Consider the following 17,354-nt stretch of genomic DNA (forward strand, 5'->3'; position numbering starts at 1 on the left):
GATGTAAGGGATCAAGAAAGTTTCCCAAAGTACACGTCATGCTTCAAGAGCCGTAATCTCGAGATGGTCGTCGCTGGGCTTCGAGATTACGCACATTGGGATGCAGTTGGAAGTCATCTTCAATGTTGTGGGGGAAACAAAACGGTCCCCTCCATTCTCTATCTTCACAGATTTGGAGATTCCCCACATCAAAAGCCTAAACATCAACATCATTAATGGAAACGTTGATACTTAATCTCACTTCTTGTCTGTGCTAGGAATGTAGAATGCATTTGATAGTTAATTTGAATCATTCTATCGATTTATTCAAGCAATGGGAATTCCCAATGCAACAAGAGAAATTTCTGTAGATAATAGTTCCAGTGTCACCAGCACCAGCATTTGGTAGAAACAAGGTCTTTCTTTCAATGAACAGACCTTCTTTCCTTGGACAGCATCCAAGCAAGCAACAATGCCTTGTGGTACCACAAATATGGAGTGTCATCATTCGCCATCTAAATATGCAGACGCATAGCCAGCACCATAAGATAGAAATGAGAATGAGGTTCATGAAGAACAAGCTCCGTAGTCAAACCAGGGAATTCTTTGGTGTGTGTTGCAACAAGATTTCCGTGGTATAAGCTGAGCATCAAATCTTTGGAGGGATTCAAACAGGCAAAGATTGCTAGAAATTTTCAGATCGGTGCTTGTCGAACAGCATCACTTGCACATCTTGGCACCACCATGTTATGAAGGTTTTGCGGAATAATGTTTTCTGCTTGGTGCTTGAAAATTCTGCATAATATTTTCATTAGTACACCTAAAAGATCACATATTTTGGAATGGTTAATATATCCTGTGATCGGAAAACATAAGTAGTCAAAGATACTTAATACATCCTGTGGGAATTTGACAGTCTGAAGAAATGAGATGGATAAACAGAACAATAATAATCTACTGCTTTAAAATAGTGATCGTTGAAGATCACAGTTATATGATACATCGTAAAGCATACGTGATCATTGAAAAAATAGCATAGTAAAACAACATCTAGCAATGTTCAATTGCAATGTACCTTTGCAAACAATGAATTGTCCGACCTTCAAGACTTGTAACAATACCATAAAGCATAGGTCAACGGTTGTTCATGTTCAGCATGAAATCCTTGACCTCCTGGGATACAACAAGATTATGTTAGTTTCTTTATTTTCGATAAAAGATATGAACACAAGCATATGATCATCTAGAACTGGTTACAAAAGAGAGAGAAAATTTGATTAGTACCACGATAATACTTTACACAGCCGACATCCTAAAAGAACAGCTATCAGAAACTAGCGGGAGCTAAAATCAAACATTAGCTCGACAAGATCCTTACTATTACTGGAAACCAAACTTGGTAAGATTGGGATGCACATCAAGATTGACTAGGCAAATTTCCTCTATCACCAACCATCTTTGGGTCTGCAGTCAATTGATCCATGGTTTCTTAAATCAATGCTGGTCTTCTACGAAAAGACTAACTCATAACTTGAAGAACTTTTATATTTCTGTTTGGAATTGCAAGATAATGCTTATGTTTTATTGGTGGAAACCTTGGTTCTCCTAGATGTCGAGAACTCGTTATATGGCTGTCCTCCTAAATTTTCTCAAAAATTTTATGGCCATATTTTATTGTTTTAAGCTATGGATTTATATCTTTAGCTCTAGATCAGTTATGTTTAAGTTTATGAGTTGAACCTCATTTTCATCAGTCAGTACTGTGATGGAAAGAACAGTCACAATGGTCATTAATAAAACTGCAATGATGTTTGCTCGAATTTGTTGCACACAAATATTTTTTAGATTGGTAATTGCCACCAAGTTTGAAGCTACAGCAAATGATGTGTATATCACTGCAATAATCTCTAGCAACAAACTAAAGGAACATTTTTCCTACCGGTTTCACTTGCCAGCCTTGTAATAGGATAGAACCAATGTAAGTGGGACCAGCCTGCGGACCCCCATTGCTTCTTCAAAACATAAGGCAAGTAGGTAAAACATATAATCCAAGATGTGTAGGAAAATACTACTTTTGGAAAATGTTCTCATGAAAGCATCAACCATTCTTGCAACCAAATTGGAATTTTAATTTGATAATACAAGCAAAATTTTATTGGACAACCATAACCAACATAAAGTGTCAATTAGTAGCTAAACTTTTACATGTGTTAATCAAGTCTAATCGCTATTCAACCGAGATGCTTGATAGAATGATGATGCGATCACAGTGTCAGCAAACCTAAAGGCAGGAATCCGGATATGAAGTTGAAATAATATTCAAGAAATATTGAAGATGAGAAAAAGAAATAGGGGCAGGCAACAGCCTTACTGTCCTTTGCCAATAGATCCATTTACCACCATAGGTCTTCTTCATTGTCGTAGTGAACGTCATATCTCATGACATTAGATGATTGAATAAATGAGAGAGAGTAGAGGAAGGTCTTCTTCCTGACATCCAGAATCATCATCCATCGGTCATACTATCCCTCTATGGTTGAAGTATCTTTGCACAACCTCATCTTCTATTGGACCTTGCTATGTGGTAGTAGCATGCACATTGAAATGTCAGGTATATTTACGGCATCACGCAGAGCTCCCTGCATTCGTCGGTGGTGGCATCACCCGGCCAAACATGATGTAGCTATTCTCTACAGGAATCCTACAATACTGAACAAACAGCTAACCGGCGAAAAACAGGTTCTCTTTGTAAATATACCCTTTCTACGATGCACCCTTGCACGATCCATTTGAAGAGCCCCATTTCCTCGCACAATTCTATCAAGCTTAGATCGCAGTATCCAGATGAACTGCTCCCCTATTGAACTCTTGAATCATGACCAAAGAAGTTGCATAAACGAACTTGCACCATCAACTTGTAGCTCAAACCATATTACATGCACACGGACGGGTATAAACTTGAAGAGCATTCTTAGCCATACAAGTTCCTAGCTGGAAACCTTATTTCACCAAGACAATGTTTTAACTTGATTATGAGAGACACCAGCACAGAGTACAAGGTGATTGCTCTTTGATTATCTTGATCACCTTTTGTCCGGGCAACTGTTTCACCCATCACAGAAGCAATATACAAACTGCATGGTTGCGTATACTTTACATAATTAGTTTGATCAATTCATTTTATACATATATGATCTTATTACTCAGGTTAGGCTAATGGTGAACTAAATCCTCACTTTATAGGACCAGAACATGTTCATTTGGGAACAGTAATTAGTTCTTACTCTTCCAACCATGAATAAGAGCTCGAATAATGCAATAACTCAATTGCTGCATTTCTTTACAATGTGGCTTGCCTGAACTTAGTGTGGGACCAGCATCAGTAAGAGAGATAAATCATTCATCAAAAATGCAAAAGTAACAAATGGGATGGTTCTAACTCAATATAAGAAGATAGAAACAGGACAGATGTGGAGGATCTTCTCATGTTTCCTTTAAAATATGATGTAACTTTCACTCTCCTGATGAGCACCCCTAAAGATAACATGGCTGTCAACTTTCCTTTGTGAACTTTCTTTGATTCCTTTTGAAGTCCCAGCAGTGGGAAAAGGGATCGGTTCTCACACATCACAGGTCAAATCAAGGACACTTAACAGAGAGGAGAAACCAATCTTTTGCAATCTAACTTGGTAGAAGTTTGTCCCTTCAAACAAAATGCATCACAGAACAGAAACCTACACATTGAGTATCAACACACAGAAATATTTCACCTAATAACACCACCTTATGCCTTCCCCGAACAAGAAAAGAAATCCACCATGAAGAAACCCTCTTTGTTAAGCATCAAGAGCAACCAAGAACGCATAAATCATCATCAGCAAACAAGAAAATTAGTAATACCTGAGTTCTCCTCTATCAAATGCTAACCTTCCAAAGGACTCGAAAGAACACAGAGAGGCAGGGGAATACGACTTGGGTAAAGAGGAGGAGGAGGAGGAGGAGGAGACTTTGGTGGCCACAACTTCCTGTGAGCTCTGCAACTTGATAAAAGATCCAAAGAAAACAGAGTAAAGTTTAAAGGCCACTGTCCACATTTTTTAGTCACCAGTCAAAAATTGACATCCACTTCTGCCCTTGCTGAATCATTATTTTAATGCGATAGAGTCGAGTAGAGTCATTGGAGTAGCAATCTTGTTCTTTCATCATAGATTACGGCCCCACCATGACACCACCACCACCGGATAAACAATAGATTGTGTTCCTCGCTGCACTCTACCCGAGCCGCATATAAAAATGGATTGCCCCGCCACCCCCACTCCCACTCTCCCATTTACTTCCGAGACCAGGTTCAAAGCGAAAGGAGCGGGACCATGAGGGCATCCAAGCATGACCTTTTGTCCCATTCCCTCCCTCCACTGCGCTCCCACCACCTCCACTTCGGTCTTCGTGCCACCAAGAATTCTGGCCACACTTCCCCGGCTGAAAAAAGCTAATAGGATTCACACCGCAAGGTTAGATCTGATGATTCGTCCGGTCCATGACCCGCAGTCCATCAGAGATCATGGCCATTGGAAGTTGTCCTGCCGACGTAAAATATTGCAGAATTGACTTGGTTTGCAGGTCAAAATAATATGATGGATTAGAATACGGTCAGGTTTGGATGCAAGCGATGGGAATCCCACTCAAGACTCCCCCCCCCCTCCCCAGAATTCAACAAGTGGAAAGAGTCATGTCCATCAAAGACGGAATCGAGAGAGGAAGAGCGAGCTAAAATATTGGTTTTAGCTGCCCTCCTTTCATTCATTAATATAATGCCGGGACAATAAAGAAGGCCACCTGTTTTATATTGGGGGAATGCCACAATAATTGCACCACATCAGAGTGGGGTTGAGCTTTTTGGATTGTTTGATGGGATCGTCTCAAATGCGTTACGGAGTGGAGCGGGGTTGCCTCTTGATTTGGAATTTCAAAATCCGACGACCCAGATGTTGCCATCATCTTCCAACTCATCTCCGTCTTCTCTTACCCAAGCCAAAAAAAATATGTATACCCTCCATACAAATAAACATAGTGATCCCATAGAGTTGACCAAGTTTGACCAAATCTACAGGTGGCTACAAGAGGCCGTTCACCGGTGAGGGCCCCCATGTACGAATGTCTGGGTCGCGGTGGGACCCCATGGATAAAGATGCCGAGCGCCCCTCTTTATAACGGCCCCTCCGTCGGCTCCGCCGCGAGCTTCTCCGAGTCATCGATGATCAAACCCAGCGGCCGAACCACCACCACGAGCAACGGCAGCCGGAGTTGTCTAGTGACGGCTACCGCGCCGCTGCATCCAACAAAGGAACCCACCACCACCACCAACACCAACAGAAACGACGGCAGCCTCGCGCCGGTGCCACCCGCCTCCGCCGTAGCCAGCAGCGGCCCTTCTCAGGACTCCGCCGCCTCGGCACCCGGCTCGGAGGCGCCTTCTCGACAAAAGCATCAGGGTATACAGATACATTATATACATCTCGTGAGATGCGAGGACATATATGTAATTTTATACTTTGTAGGAATAAATGCGCGATTTGACAGGTATATATATATATATATATAATATAATATATAGATATAATATATCTCATCCTCTGTTCGGAAGAATCGAGAGAGCATTAAGATCTAGTCGGGGACACATCGGATCGTGATGAGGAGGAGATGCGGAAAAGGTGGCACCTGCCGCTCACAGGAGCACCAATATTTAATCGTTGGCGAAGGGAGAGAGAAAGATAAGAAACAATATCTCATTCCACCCTCGAGATATACCGATTTATAATGCGTTCTTTATTCCGAATCCCATTGTGGGCCCCGGTCGCAAATGCCATGGTGGCGAATGAGACACATGGGGCTAGACTTCCAAAAGCGTGAACCAACTAACCAACCCCCATAAAGGCTTTTACGCGGGGGGTTGGACACCGATCTGCATCTCGCCACGCATCTCAAAGCATGACAAATCGTTTCACGTGGGTGAAGCCGGTCCACGCGTGCGGGGGCCCCAAATCTGTCGCCACGCGACGGTTGGGTCTGCGAAGGAGAAAAGAGGGGCAATTTTTGCCATCGTACGGTCGGTCCCCCACCTTCGTCATCGTCCACCGTTTGGCGAAGGGGACATGATGGGGCGTAAGGTTCGCACGTGACGACGCCAATCCCTGTTGCGGCGTTGTCTCCTCGTATTGGGAGCATCAATCCGGCTTTGATTAGCTCTAACGAATAAATTGCAGATACAAAGTTTAACTATAAAAAAATAAATAAATCAAATTTTGAATAATCAAAATTATTTTTATGATTAATAAAACACCTTTGAACTGAAAATTTCCCTTAAAAATTATGTATTTCCATCTCTATTCTATTGTAATATTCATCCTTAGTCGACTATGATTTGAGTTGAACATTTTATTATTCTTATTTATCCTATCATTTAGTTAGTCTTATTTAGTCCAAAGAGATTGTTATTGTCGTATTAAATAGAAATTGGATTCGAAAAGAATTTGATTCCGATCATTTTTCATGTTTATGTTATTGTGATATAGTGTTAGACGAAGAAAGAAAAGTTGTAGTCAATTTTTGTATCGGATAATTTATATAGATTATTATTTTTTATTTGGCTGATTTGATGAGTATTGGATCTGTTTATATTCAATAAATTATATTTAGATGTGTACGTATAGTCTTTGTATGAGACAGATGCATTTGATACTCTGTAGGGATTATTGTTTGTTGTTTGGATGATTTGGTCGAGTGTTAAATTTATTTAGATTCAATGAATTATTCATATGCTTAGAAGTGTATTTACAATATTTATACAGACTATTGTATTTAAAGTTGTCATCGGATATCGACAATGATTATATACTTTCTTTAATCATGAACGCGATCTTATAGCATTGAACCCAAAATGGGATAACAATAGACTAAATCATCTTTCCATATATATACAATATGATTTACTTTATAAGGTTGGATCAACCTCCCAATTGGTGCCATGTTAGTTCTTAGCTGGTGCTATGTTAACTAACATATCAATTGAATGAATAAGTATCGATGTATCAACCACATGAATTGAGGTGTCAACAGTGATTCATATCTTATCAATACTAATTCGTATTATGGATATTTATTTGTACTCATTATAATTATTTAAAACTAATTATGACCGAATATTTTACATGCTCAATGGGTCATTAACGTGTAATATGATTATTCGCATACCTTAACGTTTATCGTCTCATACTTAAATCCAATCTTCATAGTTAACAAAGAAAAAAAAATGAAGAAATCCTCTGATGTATTTATATTTCCACTACTTAATCGGATATCATTTTAAATCAATTGTGAATGAAAAAATATATTCTTTTGGAAGTCATGTTGTGATCGTCACTTAATTCTTCTATTGGTAAGGATCAACCATCACTTGTCTATGGCTCCTTATCATATTGTATTATCCCTAAATGCAACTAATATATTATTCGCTGAATAGTTGCAAAGCAAATGCCCACAAGTAATAATTACAAACAAAATTAGCAAGGCCATAATCATAGATGCAACTGTTTGTGTATCTATATATCAAGTCGTAATATGTGATTGATGATATTCTAGAACTACAACATGTCATATTTTAGCTCACAATCAACAAGGATGTAATTGCATATATATATATATATATATATATATATATATATATATATATATATATATATATATATATATATATATATATATATATATATATATATATATATAGAGAGAGAGAGAGAGAGAGAGAGAGAGAGAGAGAGAGAGATTCTGGTGGCAGTGATTAGAAATGGTTGCAATTAGATTGGAGATGGTGGTGAGAGGGGAAGAATGCTGCGGAATTTGAAAGGAGATGGTAATGGCCATTGAGGATTTTAGGAGGGTTTTTGTAATATCTCTTATTTAAAAACCTTCCACATAAATATACGTAATGATATTAATACATAACTTAATATTTTTTACCTATATATATATATATATATATATATATATATATATATATATATATATATGTGTGTGTGTGTATAGTCAATAGCATTGTATAATTGATGTTGATACCAATTTGCTTGGTTGGCTAAGACACTTGGGATTCTCTTCTCTTGATTGTCGTCCTATTTGCGTTAAATTTGATAGTAATAATTTATTGACAATCTAGCCATTGGAAACTATATAATAGTATTAGTGTTTTTAAAGCATTAATATAAATAAATAAATAAAATAAAAGATATTGATAAACAAATCAATCAATCTTGAACACATGGCTCCACGTCAAAGCTTTTCTTAGATTAGAAGGAAGAAGACATCTGTATATCACAATCGATATATAAAAACAAAGACATTGCTCTGAAGACACAGCTGCCCCGAAGAATGACCTTCCACTTTTATTTATTATCTTCTTCATCATCATCATTATTATTATTGATACTATTATTATAATAATAGTTCGGGAGGAGGCACTGCGGCTGGTGGGTCCAGTGGGTCCACGCAGCCGGGCGACGACGCGCGAAGCCACGTGGCCAACACGACAAGGAAAAAGCATCAAGGGGGCGCCCGGTCTTCACAGGCCCCACGCGGTACCGGCTCGAAGCGTCTCCGAAGTGTACTCCGCCGTTCGATTCATCCGTACCGACCGCTCAGATGAGCCCGCTTCGCTTGGCGAGCCGAGGCACACGCCGCTCCGGGTGCCAGATTGGCCCGGATTGCCCGGGCCCACGTCGTCGTTTATATCCGACGGCGATCGCGTCCTCGCCCCCGGTGATACTTCCAATCTCCGCCGTCCGATCATTCCTAGCGGGCTTTCCACGTGGGCCTCGGAGGGGGCTACGGTGACGGTTCGGGGAGGGAGGAAGGTGCTGCGAAGCGTCGCAAGAGTAAATTTATGCGTTACGTCCCGCGACCGGATGTAGCCGGTGGAGATGCAGGTGATTGGGGCGCTTTACTCCGTCGAAACGCACACGTGTCGGTGGATTGTCAGAGGCACGAATAGGGCGGCGATTCTTGCTGCGGCCCGCGGGTACTCGGTCTGGCCGCTCGAGCCCTCAGCTGATCCTATGGCTTATATGTCGCCACGGTGGCACCGCCTCGCCAGGTCCGTCGGATCGGTAAAGAGGATCGGGCGGACCGCGGAGTGTGGTGAGCATGGGAGGGGCGATCAGGGCCGTCGGATGGCGCATCGGGTAGGGGTGTGCAAGTGACAAAACGGAGGCGAAAGCAGATGGGGGCAGCAGAAAGAGGCGACCGAAGCAAACCATAAGATAAAGCGAAAGCAGTGGCGAAGAGAAAAGGAGGACGCGAGAGGGAGAGAGAAAGAGAGGGAGAGAGAGAGAGGGAGCGAGGCGTTAGAGAGGAGGACGACGAGATCTGGCCAGAAAAATCCTTGCTTTTTGCGCTGTTCTGAGGGGTTCCGGGGAGTCTAAGCGAACTGGTCCGGGGGAAGGTCCGGAATCTGGGACTTTTTGGGCGTTGAACGGCGGCGGTCGGGTCTTTACGGGAGATCTGGTGGAGGTGATGAGACGATGAGGGGAAACTGCTAATCTGATTGGATGACAGGGAGAGATGGAGAGGCATCGTGAAGCTCGGAGAGGGAGCATGGCGGCGGCAACGGCGAACGGCGGTGGCGGTGGTGGAGGGGGGTTGTCGAGAAGGAGGCAGAGGAACAGCAGCGGCTTCAGAGACTCTCCTGGTTTGGAGTCCCGGGACTGTCTTCGTGTTTTTTCTTTCTTGTTCTGGTCAGATTTTAACTTTGTTGTTGCGATGGTAACTCTTTTGCAGAGGAGGATGGAAGGATGGAGATGCCAGAGACGTCGAGGCTGCGGGATCGAGGGGCCAAGAAGGACCGCGATCGGGACAGATCTAGCCGGAGCAAGCGGAGAAGAGGGGAGAGGACGCTCCACGGGAGCAACAGAGACAGAGATGAAGCCGATGAAAGCTCCGAGGAGAGCATCGACCAGGATGAGGACGACGAAGATGAGGACCTCTCCGTCCCCGTCCGGCTACCGCCGTCCTCGCCCCCCCTTGTAAATCAAGCGGCGGCTTCGTCGCCACAACATAACCACCAAATCAACCACCATCACCAGCAACAGCTACCCCGGAAGAGCTTTCCGCCTAAAGTTGTGAAGTGGAAGCCAGATGAGATGATCGGGTTCACCGTACCCAGAAAAGCTCGTTCAGGTAGGCGAAGAGGACAGGAGAAGACATGGGGAGGAATCGAGAGAAAATATCTATTAGACCAAAAAAAATCTTTTTTATTCTTTGCCCGTTTCTCTTAACCTTATCTTTTATTGGTTTTGAAGCAGCAAGCAAAAGGTCACATGAAACTTCAGGTCTAGGGGGAGCTGGTGGTGGCGGTGGAGGCGGAGACCAAATCACCCGGCAAGCTTCCATTTCTCCGTCGAGGCTGAGCCCGGCATCCACTACGCAGCTTTCGCCGTCTTCCTCCAACGGCTCGCTTCGGAAGAAGATGGTTGGACAAATTTCGTCACCATATCTGCTTCTTCTTTTTTCTCGTGCTATTAGGTTGGTTCAAGAATTTGACATAAAAATATATTTTTTTGTTGATGTCATGTTATCAGAAGCAGGTGAGTGGAGCCAAAATCCGGCCGCCGAAGATCTCAAAATCCACATCTTTGAGCCATGACGAGATCGAGATGGAGGTTGCGGAAGTTTTGTACGGGATGACACGGCAATTCGAGTGTCTTCCAAAGCATGATGGCCACAAGGTGGATTCAAGGGATGTGGATGGTGGGTCTGGCAATGAAGCTAAATCGAGGGTGCCCTCAACAAACTCGCTGTCGCCATCTCCGGTTGCCTATCCATCTGCACTTCCGTCGTCCAATTCATGTTCTAATCCTGCCCCGTTTGCTGCGATTGGTGGGTTGTGTGCCCCGAACTTTACGTTTTTTCCCCTCTGTTTTCTCCAACATTTTTTTCTTCGCTGACTGTCACGTTGGTATGTGCAGCTCCAAAGAGAAAAAAGCCTAGACCTGTGAAGTTTGATGAAGAAAGCCCCACGAGTCCAGTTGGAGTACAGCATCTTTCGAGCTTATCTGTACCTTTCGTAGCCAAAATTGACTCAGAGAACCAGACAAAGACAGAGGCTTCATCTCCAAGATCGGAGAAGAATAGTGCATCTGCTGCCATAAAAATTGGTGGCGAGTCGGTCGATGTTTTGGTCTCCCAGGCTTTGCTCTCCGATGTACAACAACAGCAGGAGTCGGCCAAGACCAAGAAGGGTAAGACTCAGGAGTTGCATACATCGACGGGAGGGTCAAATAATGGGGACAAGGTGGAAAGCAAGGAAGAGCTCGTTCCACGGGCAAAAGGATCTGCTTGCGGTGGCTTAGATGTCAATATCTGCGACACGGAAGCTAGAAAGATGTAAGTTCTCATTTGCTATCATCTTTTTCTGCCAGAGTATTGATTTAATTTCTTGAACTACTCATGCAGGGCGCCTGATAGCCCTAAGGAGGAAATGTTCAAGATCGATCTGATGGTGAGTATGTTTGCTTCCTTGAGAATCTTTGGAAGTTTCTCCGTCCAACATCAATTTAATTGAAGGAACGTGTGTTTTTATTGCAGGCTCCTCCTCCAGGGAAGCTATCTCCAGAGATGGGTGACTTTAATGACTTTGACCCAGATCACAAGCCACAGGGCCCAGATAAAGAAACCGTATGAAGTTTCCCTAACAAATTTGTCCATATGTTGGCAAAAGTTATTTTGACTTGTCTAAGTTTGCATCTCTCATTGTTAGGCACTGAAACTGAATAATAAGGATAAGACAGAAGAGAAGCCCGCAGAGAGTACGGTGACTAGAGATGAGCAACAGACTGAGAAGTCCGTTCAGAGAGAGATTGATTCAAGGAAGCAAGTAGTAATCAAGCAGAATCTTGACCTTCAACTTGATTTGGAAAAGCCCAAGAAAGATGATAGTGGCATCGACAAGGTTCAAGTCCAAAAGCAGCAAGCAAAGGATCCTAAAGTAGAGCCTAAACAAGAGAAGTCTGGTGATGAACATTTCCAGTCGTATATTCTCATTCCTCTTTGATCTTCACCATCTGGATGTCTGAATTTCAATTTTTCTCTTTATCTGCTTTCAGGATCGACACCCTCGCTTCAGATGCCATTGACAGTTGGAACCTGGCCTGGTGGTTTTCCACCTTATGGGTATGCAGTTGATTTTTTCTTTCCTTTGGCTCTAAAGTTTGCTATCAGTTTTGGGGATTCACCTCCTTCTTCCTCAGGTACATGGGTCAAGTTCCATCTTTGCATGCTGTTGTTCCTATGGATGGATCTGCAGGTCCTTCCAGTTCCTTGCAGGTTACTTCTCCTTACCTACACACACACACTTTCTCTCTCTCTCTCTCTCTCTCCACATGCACACAAACACTCACAAATGCATGTGCAAAAGAATGTATGGAGGTAGACCTTCTGATTCTTGTGACCTCTGTTGCAGCCTCCAGCATTTCTTCAAACGCATCCCCGTCCAAAGCGCTGTGCTACACATTGCTATATTGCGCAGATGATATCCAATCACCAGAAATTTGCTAGGATGAATTGTTTCTGGACTGCTGCAGCTGGAGCTGCACCTTTGTACGGGACCAAGCCATATAATCCTAATATAGCTCCACCTTCGGATGCCTCTACTCCTGGAAATCCAACACAAGGAAGCTTCCTAGGTGCAAACATGGGCACCTTGCAAGAGGCCAAGGGGTCACCAGCTTTAGCATCATATATGGGAAGTACCTCACAGGAGAAGATGCTTTCAAGCAGTAATACAATCATGGAGTCTGCCCAGAGAAAACCACTAATTTTCCAGCAGGTGCCTCATTCTGCTGCAGCAAACAACATGCTGGTAAGAACTCTCGTCACTTGTTCATATCAAATCTTTTTGAACTGTTTGTACAGGGAATAATGAATTCTCTTTCTTATAAATCCAACTTTCTGTTGATGTAGCATGGTCCTGCGTTCATTTTCCCTATAAACCAGCAGCAGGCCACAGCTGCAGCTGCCAACAGAGCTGGGGGAGCAAAATCTACTCCAGGCTCTGCTGCTGAGGTGCGGGCATCTGGTGCCATGAGTTCTGCTGTGGGGAGCTGCGGAGGTGGTGGAACAGCAAACCCAGTGAACTTGAGCTTTGCTAGTTTGCCTCCCAATGAAGCTCAGTACGTGGCTTTTGTGCAGAACAATATGTATCCTTTTCCTGCCCATATTTCAGGGGCTACTGCCTTTCGAGGAACTAGTAATGCTCAAGCGATGCCCTTCTTCTACCCTCCGCACATGCTTCACCCATCACAACTACGACCACAGCAGCAGCAACCACCAGCAGGACCACTACCGCATGTTCAGCCGAGCCACCATAATCCAGGCAATTTGAGTGGGTCCTCGCAGAAACATCCGCAGCAGTTACATGGTATAAAGGGAAGTGTTTCTGTTGCAAATGCTAATGGTTGTCCGGCTACTAATCATCGACAGGACCACCTGCCTCAGCATTCTCGTCCTATGGAGTGCAAGGGCATGGAAGATGACCTTCCCACTACTGATGGTACGATTTATCAATCACAGAAGGGCATCTTTCGCCAAACAATTTCTATGCCAATTCACCCTCAGAACTTTGCCTTGATGTCTGCTGGTGCAGCTGCTATAGCAATGGGCAATGGTGGGGGTCACGGTGATAAGCAGCCAGTTTATCAGCAGAAGCAGAACATGAAGGTAGAGCTTGCACCGCCTCAAGCTTTTGCAATACCCTTTGCATCCTTTGGTGGGGCCGGAACTGCAACACCTGGTCTCGATTTCTCTTCCATGGTGCAAAATCATGCCATTTTACAGAGCCTTCCAGAAAATTCTCGGCATGGCTACCACCAGATGACAACAGCTGCAGTTGCTGCCACCACACAAGTTGCAGAGAAGAAGAAGGTCCACCAAGTGTCCGAAGATGTTAAGTCTGTTGCGAGGGAGTTGAACACAAATATGGTAGGTGAAGAGGACAGAAAAATTATGGTGGCTAGCAAAGGTCTGCAGCATTCTTTTTCATTTGAAAAAGCAGACAATGAACCACCCATCTCATCCGTTCTCAGTAACAGTGGTGTTGACGTCTCTGCCCGGTCCGTAAACCTCATACACACTTCTGCAAATGGCAGTAGGTCCACTGACCGTGCATCTGGCACTGCTACAGCTACAACTGCTGCCACCATCGCTGCCACCTCCCAACAACTGCAGCAGCATGTAATTCATCTTCAGAAGCAGCAGTTGCAACACCAGCTTGCATCGACTCGCTCAAAGCCCTCAGCCTCAAGCAACAATACCAATATGCATCCTGAGAGTCTGCCTGGAGGTTGTACCGGCACCAAGTTCCCTCGTGCTCTAACTGGCTTTCCTCAAGCATTCGTACAAGGTGGCAGTCCCATCCAGCGGCCTCAGGGCAAGACATCCTCTGGAAGACTTGTGGATCCTGCTGCAGCTCCGCCGCTGGTGAAAAACAATGTCCTCCAGCTACAAGGCAGAGCATCCCAACAACCGTTTCCCGCCCAAAACCACCAAACCCAGATATCATTTGGTGTGAATTCAAATAAAATGGTGGCTCCAGGGGGTCAACACCTCTCTGGCGTATGTCGCAGTCCATCTCCATCTTCTTCCTCTGTTGCTGTTGGATCGCCCTCAAATTCAGTCAACAAGAATGCAAGTGGCAGCCCAAGTGCATCTGCCAGTGTAAAACCCAGTCCTCAGACTTCTGCTATTTTGCTCCCACAACAATCAGCTGTAAAGCAATCAGCATCAAGTTCTAGCTCAAAGTCAACAACTGCGAGTAACTCAAACATGCCATCCATTCTTGGGCACCCTCAGAAAGTTCCTGCCCCGAGCTCAAACACCAAGCAGCAGCAACAGCCTCAGCAATCAAAGCAGCAACCCTTCTCTGAGGCTCAGATCTTCTTCTCTAATCCCCACCTGCAACAGGTCCAGTGTGCTCAGTCCAGTGCTGCTCCCACTGCTGCTCAATATTATCAGAAGCGCCAATCTGAACAACAAATGCGACAGTCCCAACAGCAGCAGCAACAAAGCTCAGCACCATCATCTGCTGGGATGCTTTCCCTTTGTGCCCCCTCTGCGCTTACACTGGCTGGTGTTCCTACCACATCTGATCCTGCTAAGGCCTTGGCTGCTGCCTCTGTAGCTGCGGCCAACAGTATAAAGGGCCTGCCTCCACCTGGCTATTATAACGCTGCTCAGCTGGCTGTGGCTGCGCAGTCTGCCTCTGGCTCTCCACGCCCGCCAATTTCTGCTACATTCCCTTACATGTCTTTGCCACCATTTACGATGAAGCCCTCATCCGAGCAGAAGCCTGCAGCTGGTAACTATTCTTTTATTATTGGTATCTTATAGGATTACAATTTAAAACAGCTTCATCAGAATTGAGTCCTCATATTATCATAATCTGTTCTATCAGGAAGTGACAATTTACATGCCTGCTGGCAGCCTGAGAAGAGGTAATGCTGGACTGGATAACCATTGGCTGCTGATGCGTGGGTGCACCGGCTGCATCAGAAGCCACTTTACATGAGATTCTGGAATCAAACAGGAGGATTCTCATCCGCCTTCACCGGCCCGGTTGCTGTTCGATGTGTGCACAATTCAACTTTCGGGAAATAGCCGACGATTGAAAAGGAAGGACAATTAGAGATGAAGGAAACCCAGAGGGAGAACGGTGGTGGTGTGGATCACAGCCTACCGGCATTTTGATTTGCTCTCGAGTCCCTTGCAGACGACGGGTGGAGGGGCTAATCACAATGCACTCTAGGGAAGAAGATGGCTGCATCCTCTCATCTCGATTTTGTATAGTGCAGTCAAATGCTAACACCATCATGGACTGTTTTCTTTTGTTTCGTTTTAACTCCATTAACAGAAGGTGAGGTGATTAAATTAATATCATCCTTACATGCTATTCCTTGTTCTTTCTTATGAATATTTCTCTTTGAAGTTGTTAGAGATTGATTTATGGTTCTCTTGGCTATACATGCTTGAAGCTTAGTGATATGAAGCATTTGTTGCTGTTCTTGCTGATAATGGATGATTGGAAGTTGGTATCACAAAAGCAGCAGCAGCAGCAACAAAGTCTGTTCTTAGACTACTGCCTTCTTAGCTGAAGGTTTTGGTTAAAAGTACCAATGCCTCTCATTCCATTCCATTTCTCCTTGGAGAGAGGCTGTTGTCCTCAGAAGTCACATCAACAAAGGATGTGAGGATTTGCCTAAACATTTGTCGTTCTCAACATCTTTTTCTGGTCAAAATTGTTGTAGATATGCTTGTGATATGGGTGGCAGAGGGCAGCCTCAATAAAGTATTCTTCGATCCTGTTTGTTAGATTCATGTGTTGCGTCAAGGGTCCATCTGGTATGCAGCTTTGGTTGTCCCTTTATTGCCTTGACCTTTTTTGTTCTCTGTCATCAATTTTTCCCAGCCTTCACATCTTCTTGTTAAATCTGATTTTTCTTTAGTTGAAGCTGATGGGATTATAATCCCTGTATATATATATATATATATATATATATATATATATATATATATATATATATATATATATATATATATATATATATTATAATTATATTTCAAAAATAAAACATACTATAGAAATCATTTCTTAAATATAATAAAAGAAGATACAAGAAAAGGGTAGAATAATGAATATCATATGATTTCTTTTTATGGGTGAAAAATTTATCTTTTTAGGTTTTTTCAGAAGATATTCTCGGTTTTTAGTTTTTCTAATTTTTTTCTTCTACTATTTGGTATTTTTTTCTCTACTACTCTGCATGCATTTAGGAGAGAAAAAAATCAAATAAAAAATAAAAATTAGAAGAAAAAAAATTCAGAATCCTTTTTTAGAAAAATTACCTGTGTTTTATTCTTATAACAAACATAACTTGATTGCCAAAAAAGAAAAAGAAAAAAAGAAAACCTGTGTAACTATAAGCTGAATGGCCATAGTGTTGTTCGAGTTCTATGATTAAGCAAAGGATGGCTCATGGTTTCTTGAAGCGCAAGCATCCATATGTGGCAGTGGTCTCCGGGATCCTCGCTGTGCCCACGTCTCCTCTCTCTGGTACCCAAAGCAAGTGTTCAATGTACCGTGCAGGAAAGATTCTCTGTGCACAGCAGATGTCCCGCCCAATGGCCACCCGAAAACACTCCTCTCACCTCAGAAATGCCCACTGCTGGTGAAGACGAAACCATCACCCCTAGTTTTTTATCCACTTACGTCCACAGTTCTCTCTGCCGTTCTCGTGAAAAGATCAACCGCAACTTTGTGTTGCAGCAGTGTTCTCCTA

The 17,354-nt window shown here is 43.3% G+C and overlaps 1 protein-coding gene and 1 long non-coding RNA gene across 6 annotated transcripts; one reads left to right on the top strand and one right to left on the bottom strand.

The window, feature by feature from the left end:
- Window positions 1-191: 191 nt before the first annotated feature.
- On the bottom strand, window positions 192-5,521 carry LOC135661306 (uncharacterized). 2 transcript variants are annotated; one of them, XR_010507141.1, is made up of 3 exons: window positions 1,919-4,308; window positions 1,055-1,152; window positions 192-774 (listed from the first exon to the last, which is right to left on the bottom strand). It is a non-coding gene; the product is annotated as an uncharacterized LOC135661306 (long non-coding RNA). The 2 variants fall into 2 exon arrangements; XR_010507139.1 differs by having other exon boundaries at window positions 1,055-5,521.
- Window positions 5,522-9,257: 3,736 nt separating this feature from the next.
- On the top strand, window positions 9,258-16,386 carry LOC135661322 (protein TIME FOR COFFEE-like). Of its 4 annotated transcripts, XR_010507151.1 has the most exons (15): window positions 9,258-9,715; window positions 9,805-10,203; window positions 10,326-10,495; window positions 10,605-10,902; window positions 10,992-11,409; window positions 11,479-11,524; window positions 11,611-11,700; window positions 11,783-12,035; window positions 12,129-12,195; window positions 12,273-12,348; window positions 12,485-12,883; window positions 12,985-13,573; window positions 13,667-15,376; window positions 15,473-15,931; window positions 16,050-16,386. XR_010507151.1 is itself a non-coding variant. In XM_065176502.1 (14 exons), the coding sequence occupies exons 1-14, from the start codon at window positions 9,589-9,591 to the stop codon at window positions 15,514-15,516; spliced, it is 4,686 nt and encodes a 1,561-aa protein (XP_065032574.1). In that variant the 5' UTR covers window positions 9,258-9,588; the 3' UTR covers window positions 15,517-16,021. The 4 variants fall into 4 exon arrangements, 3 of the variants coding, with proteins under 3 accessions (XP_065032574.1, XP_065032579.1, XP_065032578.1); XM_065176502.1 differs by lacking the exon at window positions 16,050-16,386 and having other exon boundaries at window positions 15,473-16,021; XM_065176507.1 differs by lacking the exon at window positions 16,050-16,386 and having other exon boundaries at window positions 15,502-16,021.
- The last annotated feature ends 968 nt before the right edge of the window (window positions 16,387-17,354 follow it).

Source organism: Musa acuminata, chromosome BXJ1-4, assembly GCF_036884655.1.
Source record: "Musa acuminata AAA Group cultivar baxijiao chromosome BXJ1-4, Cavendish_Baxijiao_AAA, whole genome shotgun sequence".
Lineage (NCBI taxonomy): Eukaryota > Viridiplantae > Streptophyta > Magnoliopsida > Zingiberales > Musaceae > Musa > Musa acuminata.

Excerpts from the sequence above, each read along its gene's own strand:
- LOC135661322 (XM_065176502.1), top strand. The coding sequence starts at position 9,589 with ATGGAGAGGCATCGTGAAGCTCGGAGAGGGAGCATGGCGGCGGCAACG. Across the intron at positions 12,036-12,128 it reads GCCTAAACAAGAGAAGTCTG|GATCGACACCCTCGCTTCAG; the intron begins GTGATGAACATT and ends ATCTGCTTTCAG. Across the intron at positions 12,884-12,984 it reads CTGCAGCAAACAACATGCTG|CATGGTCCTGCGTTCATTTT; the intron begins GTAAGAACTCTC and ends CTGTTGATGTAG.